The sequence below is a fragment of the Triturus cristatus genome, chromosome 9 (genome assembly GCF_964204655.1).
Source record: "Triturus cristatus chromosome 9, aTriCri1.1, whole genome shotgun sequence".
Taxonomy (NCBI): domain Eukaryota; kingdom Metazoa; phylum Chordata; class Amphibia; order Caudata; family Salamandridae; genus Triturus; species Triturus cristatus.
Window position 1 is genome coordinate 253726224 of NC_140592.1, and position 19563 is coordinate 253745786.

The 19563-nt window shown below is 40.7% G+C and overlaps 1 protein-coding gene across 1 annotated transcript in view; it reads right to left on the reverse strand.

The window, feature by feature from the left end:
• TAMM41 (TAM41 mitochondrial translocator assembly and maintenance homolog) overlaps positions 1-19563 on the reverse strand; it is a 182356-nt gene that overhangs the window by 119615 nt on the left and 43178 nt on the right. The window contains exon 4 of the mRNA XM_085624871.1: positions 5597-5747. Within this exon, the coding sequence (XP_085480997.1) occupies positions 5597-5747 (151 nt within the window). The remainder of the gene's footprint in view (positions 1-5596; positions 5748-19563) is intronic.

Consider the following 19563-nt stretch of genomic DNA (forward strand, 5'->3'; position numbering starts at 1 on the left):
ACCCACAGGCCAGTCAACAGCTATGGCCAATATTCATGGGCACCATCCATGTGGTAAGTGTAAGGTCTGTCCACTCACCAAAAAAAGTAAAAGCATCACCTTCCTTGATGGTACAAAATGGGAACAGAGGAAATTTACCACCTGTAACAGTACCAATGTGGTATACCTGGTCACATGTTCTTGTCAATTAGAATATATAGGAATGACAACACGACCTGTAAAGACAAGAATAGGAGAACATAAAAGTAACATCAGGTGTAAAAGAGGCACAACAAAAATGGCAGCACATTACATAGATCTTGGCCACACACCGGAAGATATATCATGGACAGTAATCGAACAAGTCCCAAATGAAAGATATCTTTTTGAAAAAGAACAAAGATGGGTGTTCCACCTTAAGACCAATATCACAGGCCTGAACGATTATATCCCATGGGGTCAGTCATGACCACACTGAGAATCAAACACTCCTTTTTTTTATATGGAACATCATTTTGTCCACCTTAGAAATCTAGCAGTTACTCCTCTTTCTGCCCTCTGTAATATCTCTAAATAACAGTGAACTCTGCAACCTGTATAGTATGAACCAACCTTTTTTGGAGACAAAAGAGTATGCACAAGGAGACCCCCAAGTATTCCAGTCTCAATTAATTATGTTACACAATCGTGTGACGAAGTATCCATACAGTCATAACTACAGTCTTTCCAATGAAGGAGTGTTCGAAGAGCAGATAATTAATAGTCTCTCATTTTCCCTGTGATTTTCTTCCTTTAATTTTTTAGGCACTTGTATTTATTTTAGTATTTCATAATGAAGGAGGTTTCGCAAAGAATAGAAACGGAAGAACTCATTCCTTATTTTCCTTCCCTTCAGGCACTTGTATTTATTTTAGTATCTTGTAATGAAGGAGGGTTCGCTAAGAATAAGATTGGAAGACCTCATTTATTTCCCCTCCTTTTTACTTCAATTCTGAAGGTGAAACGAACTGCTTTTAGCCCTTAGAACTAATCTAAATAGCATGGACATTGCCACGCCCATTCCCAGTCTTTTCGATTCGATTTTATTTTATATTCCAAAATTTTTGTATCCGCTGTAGATTGATGGGCACATAAATCAGAAGAACACTATTTGAGTATTATAACCTACATTGAAACAGTTCATTTTACATTTCACGCAGGACGTTCAATTTTCATTTTCATGATCATCGACAAACCAGGAAGTAAAGCATTCAGTACCTCCTCACAGGCCCATTCCGGGCAGCCATTTTGAAATAATTCACGCTCTAGTTTACCAAAACCAAAGCGTTTTTTCCCGCCGCATCTTGCTCACTCAACCAGTTAAAAGCCTCTACATACACTTCCGTGTTGCTATCCACGGAGCAACACAGAGGCATACTGAAGCGAGGAAAGATCCTGCAATATGTGAGTAAGACTATGCCAAGTCTTTACAACAGGCACGTGTGACTGTTACATCGCTAGATTGTGACGCAAACGCCTTAAAGCTAACACCATGTTTGTTTTCCAACAGTGTTTAATCCAGGCATCCTCCCCTCCAGTGCGCGCTCATGAAGCCTGAATATTACTCCTAAATAGTGTATGTACATAGCGATTTCACGTTAAAATGTTGTTTGGCACAATCAACAACGGGCTGAACTTAATAACCTTTACAACCAAGTCTGAGTAGACGGATGAATGATTGATTACCTTTATTAACAAAACCAGAGTTTTGTGTTGTTTTGATATTTAATATACTTATTATTTTTGAAGAAAGCGTGTGTGTGAGTTGTCTCTCTGTCTAACTATAGTACTCTTTTTTTTTTTATCCTTGCCACTACAAATAGGCAGTGGGTCACGGGTTTAAGAATATTAACCCTCGCTGCCATAGAAGAAAAATATATCTAGAAAAATATATCACGAAAAGTACATCTAATCTATCACAACAATGAATCTATATTGGATGTTCCACTGTATGGTGATGTGTCAATGTAACAGTTAGAAAATTGTCTGCATTGTTTTTTCTTGTTTTTTTTTCCCTTATCCTTTCAGATACCAAATTGGTTATGAACCACAGGGGTCAATGCACCCTCGTATAAATCTCTCTCCAGATCTACATACATTTTTAACGGTCTGGTTTTTTGGAATAATAGGCATACAAACAATTCAGAAAATCTTTATTGAGTGCAATAGAGATTATTTTTGGTCCTGATGAGTAAAGCAGTGGGGACTGCTTACGAAACATGTTGACCCAGTAGGGGGCTACACATTGTGATACACCTCCTACACATTCCCCTTTTTAATGTTCCCAGCCAGAGAAGTGAATAAAAATGTTTTTTCTACTAGCCAGGGTATTTAACTTTTTTTTGTAATTTTCACTTAACCCTATCACTCACACTTCTTCACTACAAATAGCCTATTATTTCATAACAATCAGTGCTCCCCCGTATTCGCAGGTAGTAGCACGCCCCGCCCCATAGAGGGACGGGAAGACCTCCATGATGAAGCAGGACACTATGGGACTCATAGTGTGTGAGGGGTATTTTAAAAACACATAGTGCTTTCCCATGACATTTCATGGATCACTAAACGCACCTCACCAATTATCACTTAAAATAATATTAAAACACTAGATAAAACTATCTACACTGGGTAGAATCATATTATTTAAAAAAATCCAGCCATTTACGAAAGACAAATCAGAAGCTCACTTTCTGGTTTTTATGATAACACCAGTGGACATATCTTTGAAACTGATCTCTATGTGAACATAAACTTACTGTAATAATTAGCAATGCCAACAAATATTCACCCACAAACTCTTGGAGAAAATTTACAATAAAGCCAGTTTCTAAGGGTAATTACAGAGGACTGCATCTTCTGAAGAAAAAGATCGAATACTTGAGATATTTCATTCAAGAGCATACAATAATTTAAATCTAACCATGTTCACTCTAAAAAAAATAAATGGGCAAACATTTTAGTTAACGACATCCAACACCAAGAACATGACATTATGCTCAGATGTCCATGTGAGACAGCATATATGGGAAACACTGAAGCATGATTTCTTGCGAAATGATGAACATAAATATGGCATTCACAAAAGAAATTCTATTACAACAATGGTGAACCATTTAAGTGATACAATTTGTAACGTTTGACAGCTCCAGATAAGAAGAGTTAAGTGTACCCCCAAGTGGAGGACATTGACACTAAGACAGCTTAAACGTGATAGTTAGTGAATACATTTTCTTTCATAGAAACAACATAGCTGAACAGAATAAATGAAATACAGGATTTGACAAGTTTTATTAGCATGGTCATTTGTTTATGCTGCAAGATAAAATCAAACTACGGTAGAAAGCAAAGGAAGTTCCAGGATAGAGGGAAAAAGGAAGAAGTAGGATTAAAAGGAAATCTTAAAATACTTATGGAACCCAATTGGAAAACGACAGCTGCTACTCGGGACGCGGAGTACTGACATACCACAGGGAATATTATGAGAAGATGTAGGTTATGGAGGCTTAGCTGGATATTCAGGTATACGATGAGCTTTTATTTAACTGATGTAATTACCAATAAAATCAAAAGTTAATTTTTTGAATGTATTATTTAGACCAGTTAACTGAATGAATATATCAAATAGTGTGCAAGGATCATTCCTTTGAAGTTTGTGAATGTTTAGGACACGAGAAAAGAAGTTATAGAATAAGTTCTGAAAGATTGGAATTAGTAACTTTCTCATCTATTGTGACATGTTGCCAAGGCTTCTCAATGAAGACATCACCTCGTCAAGTAAGAACTGGTACGTCTGGTTTTAAATTTTATGCCGCAAAACGTCAACCGAACCTTGAGACAACGAGCTATACAACCTAAAGGAGCCAGGCACAGTCAAGTCCTCTGACCTTACACTGCTTCCAGAAAATCTGCAACAGGTGCCACCAATGAAACAGCAGTGTCTATGATTTCCGGGGCTTTGCAACTTGGAGCGTATTGCAGCTCAGCTTGAGGCTTCAGCGGGGCTGTGAAATTAAAAATATGGAAAGGAACGTGTGCTGCTTGGTTGTAGTCCCCTACCTTGCTCCATTGGGGGACTGTGACTTCAACAAAACAACTGAAAACCTCTGGAATAGGGTGAACTGCAGACCTTTACTTGAATAGATAATATTGTTTTATATTCTATTCATTCTATGGATGTTTATAAAATATTTCATAAGTTCAGAACTTTTAGTCTTATTGTTTAAGTTTCTTTTTACTAATTCAGGGCCAAATGCATGTTCAATGCATTCAGTAAAAGTGGCTGCAATTTGCACAGCCACTTTTACTCAATGCACTGGTATTTTGGGAGCGACATATGTGCTAATGGCTGTTTACAAAATACCAAATCATAGTGGGTAGCAATTTGGCCTACCTCAGTAATATTAATGAGCTAGATCGCAAATTGCAACCCACTGTAGTTTGTCGAAGTTACAGGGATGGTTATCTGCTGGGGTCAGCAGACCACTATGTCTGTGATTGCTTTTAAATAAACCAATATTTTTTTCAAATGCAGCTTGTTTTCCTTAAAAGAAAATGGGATGAGTTTTAAAAAAGATTTTAAAAAAACCTTTTTTTTTTTTTTTAAGGAGTAAACCGTGGTCGCAGGGATGACTGCCTACTCCCTTCTAAACAATGCTTTTCAACAATCACAAAGGGGAATATGTCCTTTTCTGTTTGCAAATGGGTTACCACATTTTGAGGTGGCAGGAAAATATGAATTTTTTGCAACTATATCACAGTTGCAAAACATTATTACATACCATAAGCAATCAGTAGTTGGAAGGGATGCCCTGAACACAACCCTTCCAAATACCGATTCAGTATGGTTTCCTAAACCCTTGTGATAGAGTATTTTAACAGTCACTCTTCCAATTTAAAATGTTGTTGCGAATTTTACAGAGTCTATTCTAAAATGTACCTAACTCTGTTATAAATGTAATGACTGTAGACCCGCATTATGTTCATCAGTAGTGTGCCTTCTTAACTCCATCTTTTTAAATTTTTTGTTTATGTATGCTAGTTGTCTGACTTTTCAGATTCTCTCTTAAAGTCTAATAACGTTTTTATTGATTGATTGGCTTCATAATCCATGAAAGTATTTTCCGAATCGTTAAATGGCCTTAGTACATTTAAAAAAGGATTTTAGAGTCTGCAAACCCTCTGATTTACCAAACCAGAGGGTGTACGGACGCTAAAGCCCTTTGTACATCTGGCCCGCAATTGTTTTAACTAAATAGGCTATGTAATATCAATGCATTTTTTTTCCCTTAAATGTAAAGTTGCAGTGGTGCATCTGTACGTATGCCATGCAGACTTGTTTTCCTGAGAAAGGCTTTGCTACTCCAGTCAAACTACCAGTGGTACACTCAATCACTTGCTTTTACTAGTTAGGCATTGTATTATGCAGGAGCTCAGTCACAGCTGATATCAAGACACAGGCCTTTCTTCCCCAATCTGGATTCCTAAACTCCAATTAAGTAAAATAGAGGGGCGCTTGTCATTGAATGTCTAAATGCAGTGTTTGCAAGTCAGCAGGAAAAGGTACGGTAGTCTTACAAACCAGAATAGGAGAGCCCGGCGATTTGGATGTAGAGTTCTTCTTCTGAGAAACTTTCGGGGAGCATGAGAAATGCAGCAGTAACTGCGCTCTTCAGGTTACTTATTAGTGCAGTATGTAGTTTCCCATTCTCATTCTGCGTTAGGATCTTCACCTATCAAAAGAAAATCAGTCTTTACTTCAAAAAGAAGCAGAAGTAGTAGTGGACGGATGAAGTAGTGGTGTATATATACTGTGAAAAGAAACACTAATTTTTGGACCTCTTGAAATGTATTGTATTGACAGGACCTGAAACAGAGGTTATTTGTTATGTCTCAGCAGGTTCATTAGCGCATGTCTACACATCAAATACCCAGCCACTCACTGTGTGCACTTAAAAAACAAAAGCACCCGAATACCATGTTCATGAAGTGAAAAAACGATCTGAATTTAAATATTTTTTTTACGAGGAAATAGGTCTACAACACAACTTTAGTTGGAACGCAATGTTGGTTTTTATATTAACCATTACCTGCAAGAACAAACAAAGCTCTAGTCTTTTTTTTGGAGTTCTGAAAAGTAGTTTTAAGTTGATCATGAAGAACGTCTATGTGTACTGTTTTGTAATTTAGTTTGTTCATATCAGTCAAGGGGGCATAGGGTCAGTCATGGCATTAAAGCCATTAACGCAACTCGGGGAGTTAAAGGACCTCTTCCAGAGATCTGAGTCTGAATACCAAGTCACACAAGCTACTACGACAGATGGGTAGTCCAACAGATTATCACCCACTGCAGTGATCAGTGTGCAATCTGCACATTATAGGTTCCAATAGTTTCAGGGCTTACTCCACTCTTTAAAGCGGATAATAAGAGTACAAAATAGTTTGATGCAAGCATTTGATATTACAAATCTCAAAACACAATTTTGTTTGAGTCATGGAGGACATAAAAAGTATAGCTCGTTTCTTGGGAATAAAAGCTCGGTGGGTTATATACCGGCATGAAATGGTGTGCTTGTAAGCACCTAAAGCCGGTCGCTGTTTCAAATCTAGAAAGGGATGGTTCAGTTTTAAACATTCTGAAGATGATAAAACCTTTACCATGAAATGAATAATGAGCCTTAAGGATGTTTTCGGATGAGCTTGTATGTCTAAAAGTTTGGTAAACCTGGAACAGAACGAATGAAGTTGGGTGTGCCCAACTCTGTCAGAGTTCAAAGACACAGCTGATTCAACAATGAATTTTGCGTGTCACTACTTGTATCCATGTAACATTGAAATCTTAAGTAGAAAAGGATAGTTGAACCAAGTAGTGTAAATGGTAAAGACTACTGAAATTTCGCTAAACTGCTCTATTTTTCAGTGGAAGTAATCTTTTTCATTAAAGACCTATTTTTCCAGCTTGACAAGATGAGCTATAAGACCACAGATTTCTGAGTCTGCGGAGCCGGGTCTGGTGGTTCAGTGGATTAATGCATCCACTCCAGGAATAAGTGTTTGCCCTCAAGGCCACAGGTTCGAAACTCATCTAGTCCCACTCATCCTTTCATCATTCGAAGATTGATAAAACGAGTACTGTTGGACTTGGTAACTATAGACATGTTATCTCAGCATTAAGAGACCCAAGACTTGAGCGAATGTGTACTTTACAATTAGTCAATACATTTAGCAAAACTACCTAAACTACTGGCGCCTAAAGTAAACTCAGGTAGCTCCCTGGGAACCAGATGGCTAAACTCTACAATGGAGTGAAAGGATGGAGATCTAGGCACCTCTGAGAGAAAAGTATCACCCATACTTCACTTGAGTTTAAGGAACTCTCGCACCATTTGCTTGTAGCTCAAATACCAGAAACACTGAGGAACACATGTAAGAATACTTACAGGATTGACTTACTTCAAAAGCGAGGCAATGCTATACCTGAAATGCAAACAAATCCAATTACACTACATCATTGTGCAACTGGTTTGGTGAGTTTAAGTGTAACAAGTCAATCGCTTATTTTTCTTTCCAGAGCCCTCATCCATGTCCTAACTTCCTGGAAGGAGAATTATTTGGAGAGAGTCCTTTACTTGCTGAGGTAAACACAGCCATGTTTTGGTATAAAGTAATATTCACCTGCCCTACACTAACAGATGAAAAGCATTCAGACCTAGGAAGTTCGCCTTCAACTACAAAATGTTGCAGAGGGACTGATTTTCAGCAGACTAAAGATTGTGTATATGCAGTTGCTCCTAGGATAAATACGCTATCTAATCATATAAACTAAAATCATAGAAATGATTGTTTCAGGGGAGAGGAATGAAATTTACACACAGAGGATATCCAAAAAGGGCCAAAACGCCAAAATGTAAATCAATTCTCTCAAGTTACGAATAGAAAAGACTGGTCTTTTCTTGATTCCAGTGCTACGACAACAGCAATTACAAAGTGTTTACTGAGACGAGAGTGGATACCTACTAAGACAGTGAGGGTCATCAATTGTAGAGCACTCTGAACCACTGTGTAGCATGATGGTTTGGAAGTAAATGTGATATGACGTGCTGTAAATCTGCCTTTCTTCCCAGTAGAGACAATGTTTTCTCTTTTATTATTGAGATACTCAGGGCTAACACAAGAGAAGACACTAACTGAGGGATCCAGTGAGTGGAGATGTTACATGATGGACAGTGATTTGGATACCTGAGGAGAGAGAGGCTGTAACCAGTCAGGTGTCCAAGTACATACAAATACTCTTACATCCATGTGAGTCCAATATCCTTGGGAACAAATATGGAGTGCACTTTGTACACTTTTGTAGTTACTACTTATCTTGCATCGATCAAGGGACCTACTGTATAAAAAGATAATAAAATGATATACACATTAAATGTTTGGGCTATAACACTCGGACATTCATTCATGTTCTTCGGCATTTGTATGTTCCTGCCCTTAAGGATCATTGCTGGTTGATGAATATAAAATATATATTCTTGTCCAATATCATGCAAATTTTTTTTTTTAAAAACGCATTGGCTTTAAAAAAGGCAGAGCATGAGGAAAGTCAGAAAATGGAGACAGACAGTGGGTGGAAGGGGGGAAGAGACACATTTACGCTGGAAAATCACTGCACTGAAAATGTCCACAGGATCCATTGATTTCTAGATCAAACTCCCAAAACGGTATACGCAACAAGACTTGTTTTGTAGTAGGTGAAGGTGGTGCTGATTTTCGAAGTTAATGTATAAGCCACCAGTGTATGAAAATGTCTCCCTCTGTAGAGGCAGTTTTGCTTACCTCATATTTATTGTTGCTCTCCTTAACCATTCCGGTGGTCACATGGAGAAAGGCAGCTGCTGATGCACTGTGGCAGCTAGTATGTATGCATGTGATATTCATATAGAGTGAACACTGCCAAATGGCAGCGGAGCGCTGCACAGGGTTAAAGACAAGCATAAAGTCAATGGGTCATAGGAGAGATAACTTGTCAGTCCTAATAGTTACCTATAACCTCTGAATGACAACCTTCAGCAAGAGGTCCCGAAAGGCCATCATCTACTTGTGAATGTAGTATTTTAATTTGTTTGCTGGGGTGCCAGAAACGCTCCTAATCTGATACACAGAATAACTATTCAATATTCACGACACGTCCCTGATCGAACAATGTAATAACTCTTTAAGATGCTGGCAGTCTGTTAGTAATGTTCAGTGGGCACATGGTCAGTTTAGATAAACTGAGTGCAAGGGGTTTTCACTAAGGAGAAATGCTAATATGGAGTAATCCTTGACTTACATTGTTTACCCCATTCCTGCACCCCATTTGTTCCTCCATGAGACTATATCACTATTTTAGGGTAAGAGTGAATGACTGCATTGTTTTAACAGGATTTTGAGGCGTTTACTTACACGCATTGACTTGCTGTGACATTTGCAATGGTTTCTTCATGTGTGTAGTTTGCAGGGGCACAAATATCAAAACACGAGACAAGAAGTGCACTTCTGATTTTCATAGGCTGGTTTTAGTTTTTACTTATTATTTATCTATTACAGGACCCCCCCCCCCCTTAGTAATGCAAAAAACACTAGTATTTAACTGCAACTAATGCATGATTTTCTAATTATTTGGGTGCTGAAGAGTGTATGGATGCAGAATCAATAGAACATTATCGGATCCCGGTCCTGATGAAAACCATAAATCCCGCACATGGGCCTGTGTATGGCTGAAACAGGTCGACCCATGTGAGGCTACATTCCATAGCATCAATGACACATTTTTTATCATCTTGGGAACCCTCCTGTAATAAAGGAGAAAACATCAGAAGGAAATTTTTAACATCCCCATTTTACCTAAAAGAATTCCTAGCACAACGGGGAGCCCATCAGTCATTATAAGGAGTCATGATAATTATGGCGGGCAGCTAATGAAGCATGACACCAAGGTACACGACACCCCTGGTTCTCACTATCCAGGTAAATACCCTTTGATTGGATTAGAACCTTATTGTGTCGCCTAGGTTTTCTGTGATTACAAGTTTGGACTTGGAGGGTACATATTGCAACAGCTCTATTGTTCCCCAGCATTTGGGTGGGGTGGGGCGGGAGGCCGTGAAGTGTTTTGACAAAAAATTAACATGACAATAACAGGAGTATTTATTTTTGGCCTTCTTGAAACAGCAGTTTTTCAAACACAATCATTATTAAATGGAAGTTGTAAACTTTTAAAAGCTGACCTGCAAGTGGTATCACAATTGTCCTTAATGTTGATTGATTGTTTCTGAAAGACTTATAGGGATGGTTCCATTTCTATCACACATTGATTAGAAACAATTGTTAGCGGCTCTTTTCTGTCAGTCACATGTCAGGAATCACATATGAAAGGGTGACTCACCAGGGCTGAATCGGTCAAAAGACAGGCTTGAAACTGAAAGGGCCATACTTTTAGGGCAGATTCAGTCACATCACTGGTACTTTTAGTACATCCATTCAACTGATTGGCCTACAAATTCGGCCCCCGCTATAATAATGTAAACATACAAAAAAATCACATCGACGTCTGTGGGCGAAACTGAATTAGGAGATGTCCCTTGCCGCTTTTGAGAGGTAACAAGTATGTATTGTTGCCAAACTCGATAACACTCATTTTCTCAATTTCGGAACTATGAAAGGCTGAGTAGACTTGCTGGGCTATGAACCTGTTGTCCTTGGATCAAACAATGATCCCTGCAGTGGATACATTACACCAGCAACCCTCCATTCCCAACACCATGCAATAATCTCCGCAAATTAAGAAACGTTAACTAAAATCAATATTTTGATCGTGTTTTAGGAAATAAATGTCAGGTAAAGACCTTGAAACTCTAGTTTAATAAGTTACTCGACCTGCAGGTCTAATAGCATTTTGTTGATTTTTCAGCCCCTGAAAAGTGACAGCTTGCCAAGTGAGAAGCAGAGAAGGCCACATTTTTCAAGCAGTAAGGGTGATCTGTCTTTTTTTTACACCATGGATCGTTTACAGGAAAATATCTCTGCTCGATTGTCTGGTTTGAATGATAACTTAGCAGGACGAACTAGTCTAGAACAACCAGAGTGGCCTTTTGTTGTTCCTAAAAAGATTCAAGCTCACCCATGAATGATATATTGTTTGGAAGACAAAGCTTACTGCGAGAAATGCTTTCACACCTTTTGTCTCAAGAACTTCTACAACATAATTGCTCCATTGCGCCCGGTTACTTCACAGTCTACTATTCATGGATGAGGACACAAAAACTTAGGGTTAAAAGGCTACTAAAGCAAGTTAACTGTACTTTAAGAAGAAAAAAAATGTTCCTGAGTCTTATGAGATACAAGTCCAATTTTAAGCAGGATTCTATTCACTTATCAGTCAGGATCCCCCCCATGTTTACTGCTGGTAACTAGATGTTGCTTGATCTGTTCTCAGGTCCGGATGCCGAGGTGATCTGTCAGGGAGCTCAAGCTCTCCATTCCTCTGTGATCTTCTAAACCCAATGGTGAGGGTTCAGCTGCGACCTACACAGCAAACCCCTTGGAGTGGGCACCCATCACCTAATTTTATAAATACATGCTTATATAGCCAAGTAGGGAAGGACTCAGATTCCAAGTACAAACCATCATTCTCCAGATGCACATTATGCCTTATGTAATAGTGTATAAACACATAGGGACATCCTTTGAATTGCGAGTAACAGGCATCTACACTAGTGAAGTCCTTAAGAGGGTGTTCGCAATAAAGAAACTTACTTGGAGTAAGGTAGTTACTATAGCAGGCTAGAACTGCCTCTATGAAGTCTACAGCAAAGAAAAAAGCGTCTTCATCATCTCAAGCTCTAGCTTGTTCCGAGACAAACCCTCCTGCTGGTTGGAAGAGAACTTTGGGTATGTCCATGCACATATTTGGCTGGAAAAACACATTCCAGTGCTTTGCCATTTTGGGCCTAATCACCACTAAGTTGGCAGATATAAGTTGGCTTAAAAATAACCAGGCATTGTCATTGTGCAAATCCACTTATTTGAAATATTACTTTGGTTAGCCATTTAAGTTGTGACTAGTGGGAGATTAGCAAACATGCAGAACTGTTATCACAATGGATGTGCTATACGCTAATGATGACAACAATGGTATTAATTCTGAAGGAAATGGGGACATTTCCGACTCAAGACACACAATTGACGGACAGAACAAATCAAAAACATTCACCCCCAGTCAAGAGATCTGGGTTAAATCCATCATTCTTTTGCTCATCATGCCACCCCAGTTTAGACCTGGCCATATGCAAATCAGTCTTGACCCTGTGCCTCATGGGAACAGTCCAGCCCGAACTGCCAAGCCAGGCCCTCCCTGGACCCGAAACAAGCATCCTAGGACCCGTTTCGGGGTTTCACCCCTCTTCAGCCAGGATAGCTTGATTCCAGTGGCACAGTGAGCCCAGGACCCACGTCTGGGCATACCTGGCGCACTTAGGGAGAGAAAACAAAAGAGACACAATTGATGAACGGAATGCCGAACAAATCAAAACATTCACCCCCAGTCAAGAGATCTGGGTTAAATCCATCATTCTTTTGCTCACCATGCCCCCCCAGTGTCGACCTGGGCTTATGCAAATCAGTCTGGAGTCAGGCTATCCTGGCTGATGAGGGCTGAAAGCCCGAAACCGGTCCTAGGATGCCTGTTTCCAGTCCAGGGAGGACCTGGCCTGGCAGTTCGGGCTGGACTGTTCCCATTGGGTGCAGGGTCAAGACTGATTTGCGTATGGCTGGGTCCAAACTGGAATGGCATGGTGAGCAAAAAAACGATGGGTTTAGGCCCAGATATCTGTACTGGGGTGAATGTATGCCATTGTTCTTCATTCTGTCCATCAATTGTTCTTTTGACATTTCTGACTCAACATCCACTGTTCTTGGGCCTTCAAAAAATGAAAATATACACACTTCTATATTCACACTTAGAACCTTCAATCCTCAGAATGCTAAAGATTTTGCTCTAGATGGGGCTAATATATCTATTCAAATCCCATCTTACGTTCAACATTCTATCTCTACTGAATAGGCTATTTGAAGCTGGTATGAAAATATGACATTAGAATAAGATCCCTTCTAGATGAAAGAGCCAGTAATAGGATGAGACAGGTATGTCCTCTTTCAACTACTATGGATAATGCTGTGTTTACTGTACTCCAATTATTGACACAAAGATAGCGATCTTTTTTTCGAAGTAGAAAAAGAAACCCTAAAAATGCACAGATGGTGGGTGACTGGCCCTCCAGGCGGGAATTTAGATATGGCAGAGCAAGCAAGGCTGTGTAAAACACCTGTAGACGCAGATGATTTAATTATTTGGCTCAAATAGCCTTAATGTTACATAGTGAATGCTAACTCTGCAATTTCTCAGTAAAGGTGCAAATGTTCACTCTTAAAGAAACAATCAAACCTAAGTTAGACGACATCAGAAGCAGGATCAGCCAAAAAAAAGTCATTAATTGGGAAATTTTCATTAACAAAATGGAACTTGTTTCCGCATTTTCAACAAAGGCAAGCCACAAACGTTTTGAAGAAACTTATATTTTGGTTCCTGTGTTCTCCCAATAGCCAGTAACAGTAGCAGCCACTTTTAACAAACGTCCAGTTACTATTCACAATTATGTTGTTTCTAAACTAGCTCTCAAGATTACAACCCCCTTTTCTTTCCAGCAACGACAAGAGGCTTCAAAGTCTATGGTGTAAGGGGTCAAGGCAGAGGGTAAATACCCAAGTGAAAAGGTTTAAACAAAAGTCTTCTCTTTAAACAGGAGGAATATTAAAATTGTTGTAATCAAACTGAAGATGATAACAGAGGGTCTTTTGGTTCGCCAAATGAGAAGGGAATCCTAGACAGAGTTTTATTGCACTCCATACAAAAACTCCATCCACGTCCCATGCATTCAATCAGTCAGAATTCTAGAGAAACAAGCCATATCGAGTTTAGAGCAAAAAGGTGCAACAGAGCAAATATCACTGGACATTTCTAAATTCATGAGCACAAAATTCTTGAGCCAGAAAAAAAAAAATTGTGAAATGAGAAATCTAATGGAATTTAATATACTTGTCGTTTACTGACATCTCAAAATGGAAACAATAAGCTGTGGCCGCATTATTTAAAGCACTTGCTGGCAAGTTTCGACCCTCCAGGCGGATACCTCAATTCCTAAAGGTCGCCAACACTGCAAGGGTCGGCAATTCAGGCAGGATTATGGATACCTTTTCACAAATAATGTCATTTCATAACAGCCCTCTTCCTAACACCCAGATTTGATTAATTATTTTCTAGTTGTCTCTCTGTACTTTGTTGGGTAATTCTCCCTCGCTGGGTTTGTTAGGCAAGTTCTCATTAAACTTGCAGCTGAAAACCAAGATCAGAATAACAACTGTCATTTTAAAAAAAACAGCCCACAAAACAACAAAGGAAGTGTTGGTCTATAATCTCGTTTTATTACTTTTACGTTGCATCTACTCGCTTCATAAACTGCTCGAGACAGAGGTTTCCATTTTGCATCATATAGCAGACGCAGAATACTTTGCGATCTTCGTATTATCTTAGAACACATATCCGCATAGCGTGGTTGCCGCGTGTAGACATGAGTGAAATAAATGGTACGTTGTGTGAAACTAAAGGAAGAGATGCAAGGTCGAATCGTGTATTAAGTCACCTGCAGTTTACATAATCAAGGTAAAGTTTTACGGTTGCACTGACAAGTATGAGAATTGTCATAACACAGTTACGTTAATTTTAATTAAAATGATTATTACATGTGCTACCGTTCTCCCCTTTTCACCTGAATCCCCGTTCCCAGGTATATGGTGACTTAATAATGAGCACAGTTTAAAGAGAAAAGGACGAGAATGAAAGACACGTGCGCATACTGCCCTCTACAGGCCAGCACTAAAAGCCACACTCGGAATCTCAATTCTATTACAGGACCGTTGGCTTCAGATTATGCTTCTCTTTCATTTACGCAAACCAACAGCAGCCAATGAGAATCATGATAACATTATAAAACTTAACATTCCCAGAATGCTTATAGTAAGAAAACAACAACCATAGAGACTAGCTCTATATAACAGTCAGTCAAACCGGAACACTTCCTCTTTCTTTGCTGCTCCTCACAGAGTTAAGTGGTCGATTTCCTATCTTGCCTTCTCTCTTGCTTGGTGTTTCAGTATATTATTGCAGCCTTTATTGTGTGGTTTGATGTGTATTTTTACAATTTGCTGGTGCTTTGCATTTCGCGCGCGCCCCTACTGCTGGCGCTTTCAGTGTCTCGCGCTCTTCTACCGCTTAACGCACTGCGCTCACACGCTTCAAAGGCCGATGGGAGGGTGGCGATTCCGCTTATTAAGCGCTCCTCACCTTCCGATCCCGCCTCCTTCTGTGCCCCATTTTGCCGCGTTTACCGGTGGCGGGCGGTGCTCTCCCTCATTCGAGCCCGCGGTGTAATTGGGCTACGCGACGTCTACTTTCGGTTTTCCACCACGCGATTCTGCGTCGGAGCTGCAAGTTGTCCAGGAAAGTGCCCTTCAATTGACGCCTTCCCAGGCTGTAGAATAGTGGCAGGCCCCCAGCTGTGTGCAGGCTGGTAGGATACTTGAGGCTCTCTGTGCCCTTTGGGTTATTGAATACAGCTTTGCTGAGGAGCATACTTTTTTTCCCTTATATTTTTCAAAGTGTTTTGCACTAGGGTGGCTCCCCCTTGACTAATCCCCTTGGGATTTATATATATATATATATATATATATATATATTCTACTGGCGGTCGCCAGTAGATAGTTATAGTTACAACCTAGTTTCCATAGGAAATCTCAAAATTCTATTTTGAATAACTTTGGCGCCGGTTGACGAATCCTCGCGAAATTTTCAAAACTAATGGGGCGCTCCGTTCAGCTCCTTCCCTGAAAGTCTCGGGGTGATTCGTCAAGCAGGGGCCGAGAAAAAAGGGGTGTCCCAAAACGCGTTTTCCCCATGCATTTTTCCATAGGACCTTTAGACACAGCTACAGCCCGAACGGCTGAACAGAATTACTTGAAATTTGGCAGAGAGGTAGCCATAAGGTCAAGGAAGTGCCTTTTGCAGGTCTGGTGTAAATCTGTTCAGTATTTCCTGAGAAAATAGCATTTAAAAGCATATATATATATATGTGGGCGGAGCCTAACCACACATCTCATCCTGAGATCTGATTGGCTGTCAGCACTTCATCCAAGAAGTGTTGGCAGCCATCTTGGGACCAATATACATGATAGCACCTCATTAAAAAGCATTTCAGTTAATAGAAGGTTTTAAGACTTTAGTTACATTATAAATCATTTGTTGATGGTACCATACTCATTTTAGGAATTGTGGTATGTTCTAAGGTGATTTCACCATGTGAAAAAGCCTTCTGCTGGGATATCATGATTGAGAGAAAAATATTTTCTCATGCTTTTACCACAGAGGTTTGGAAGGTGATCTATAAGCTAAACTGAGAGCTTATTTTCTGTAAATTCACATTATCTTTCTCAGTCATGTGAGAATGAAGTCTGACATTCTCAGTAAAACATGAACATCCAACAAGGGCAGAGACTGTCAGTTGATGCCTTTGTGTTCTACTGCAGCTTCCCAGAGTGTTCCAAAGAACTACTAGAGCGCTAACAGTCCTACTTATGATAAATGTATGGCACACCTGAAGCCATCTTGCTTGGATTAAAGTGGTAACTCTTAAAACATTTAATTTAAAAAGGAACAAAAATGAGGGGGTTCATTTTTCCATAAAAAGTATGATTAGTGCTGCAGAAAGAAAAATTAGGGCACATTTTGAGTGACTTCTCAAATCCTCTTCTATTTCATTAAAAAATTCTGACATGCAGACTGAAACATGCACTTTCAATACCAGCAGCAGTTTTCCCTGGTGAGCAGTAGCTTTACTACAGTGATCTAATGAGCAAAAAGAGTGCTAACATTCTGAATTTATGGCAAATGTGTGACACATCTGAATGCCTTCTTGATGGAATCAAAGTAAAAAACTGAAAGTATTTCCTACTGAGGAGACTGCAGTAAATGAGGAAATTAGGAAACTTCATAACAAATAAGTCTCCCAAGATGGCCACCAGAGACAAAAGAGCCCAAAGGTAGCCCAAAATCACCCAGATGTAGCCCAAATATAGCCCAATGACAGAAGTGTGCAAAACACTTATTATTTTGTGTTTTTGCAGTGTTATATAGTGCAGACTTGTCAGGTATTGGAGTGCTTTACATGAGCATTGGTTACATCACACAAGAACAAATTCATTTTGGTTGTAGACATGGGGAGACTAAGTGATTTGACCAGAATCACAGAATGTCGAGCTGAAGCAGAAACTTCAACCTGGTTCCCCAGTTGCAAAGTCTGCAGTTCTGGAAGTAACACCACATCCTCTCCCCTAAGTGCAACATTTAATCAAGTGGTCAACTGGATAAAAAAACATAAAGATAGCAAATAATTTAAAAGTGCTTTGTCGCTATTTGAAAACTCAGAAAAGATGTCCTTATTTTAGTCTTTTAGAGCACTAACCATAATTTTGATGCCAATAAGACCCTCTCATATATGTAATTGCTAAAGGAAATGCTCTAGGTATTACAGTTTTGATTACATCAAGATGACGTCAGGCATTCCACACTTTTGTAATAAATATAGAATGTTATCAATCTAGTTGTTCATTAGGATACTGTTGAGAGGCAGAGGCCAGGGGCACGGACTCTGAAAATTGAAGGCAGGTAGGAGGGTGCAAAGGCAACAATTTAACCACACTGAGCCGGCAGGAAGGGCCGTGTAAGCACAACAGACTACGGAGGGCAGTGGAAAGGGGGGCAGGGGCAACAAACCAACAATACAGGACTTGCAGGAGAGGCTGTGGCAATGTAATAGACCATTGTGGGCAGAAGTAAGAGGCAATGGTAGTACAACCATACATGCCAACAGACCCGATTCAGCCAGGAAACGTCCAATGTTTTTAAGCTCGAAATGGGCTTTATTTGATCTGTCTCCTGTCTACAATCTCCTCTTTTTCAATGTAACTCACAGGGGAAAATCAATACCCCAGTTTTTTTTCAAAATCTCTCTCTTACCAAGTTCAAAATGTTCGCAAGTATGGTACATTGGATAATGGAAGGAAATGGGATAGGGACATGGACTTGGATAACAGAGGACAGGAGGGACATGGAGAGGTGCACCAAACTGACCCTGCAGGGCAGGCATCAGGGTTTGCAGCAGCACAATACACCACACAGGGCATGCAGGACGGGAGTGCAGCACAACAATCCATAGAAAGCAAGAGGGAGGGGACAGGACCATGCACATGGACAACAGAGAACAGAGGGGCAAGAGGCAATGGTAGCTAGCTGACCATAATGGACAGACAGGAGAGAAAGCTGCAGCATAACAGACCATAAAGGGCAGGAGGGACGTATCAGGGGCATTACAATGGAACAGACAAGCCAGGAGGGAGGGAGTAGGGGTCTGCACATGTAAACAGAGGGCAGGAGCAGCAAGATAGCCATTGAGGTCAGGCATGATGGGCACTAGAAGCAAGACACACCATGAAGAGCAACAGTGAGACTGTGATGGCATACACAGACCATGGAGGGAAGGTGGGAGGGGGTCAGGGGCAGCTAACTGACCACACAGGGAAGGTGGGAGGGGCCATGGCAGCACAGAAGACCATGCATGGCAAGTGGGAGGGTTAGTGGCAGCACAATGGCTATGATGGGCAAGAAGGAGGGTGCAGGGGCATGCACAAAGGACGATGGAGGATAGAAGGGAGGGTCAGGACCTGTGCACAGACAAGAAAGTTCAGGGGAAGGGGCCTCACAACAGACCACACGGGGCAGGCAGGAGGAGCAGTTGCAGCACAACAGACCAGGGAGGGCAGAAGGGAGTGGTAGTACAATGGACCATGTAGGACAGGAGGAAGAGGATAGGGGCATGGCATGTGGACAGGCAGGGTGGAGGTGGCAGGGACAGGTTACAGTCATCTGACAATGCTAGGCAGGTGGGAGGGGAGTGGCAGCTCAACAAAACACTCAGAGTAGATAGGAGTGGCAGGTCCATGGGACATGGTGGGCAAAAAGGATGGAGCAGGGGCATGCACAAAGACATCGGAGGGCAGGGGGAAGGAGAATAGGGACAGCAAGCTAAGCACAGAGTTTAAGCAGGAGGTCAATGATGGGGCATAGAATTGGGCAATGGAGGGCAGGAGGAGTGGACTGGTACATCATACTAAATTGAGGGCAGTGGCAGCACATCAGACCATGCATGGCAGGAGGGAGGAGGCTAGTCCATGGATTCACACAACAGAGGATAGGGAGGAGGGGGATGGGGCAGCAAGCTAACTGTTCAGAGAAGGCGGGTGTTAGAACTGGCCATTTCTGGTTGGCTAGGGCTTGCGCCAAAGCCAGGCAGAAACCACCACTCTAGTCAGGGCAAGGAAGTTACACGCCAAAGATAACCCCTG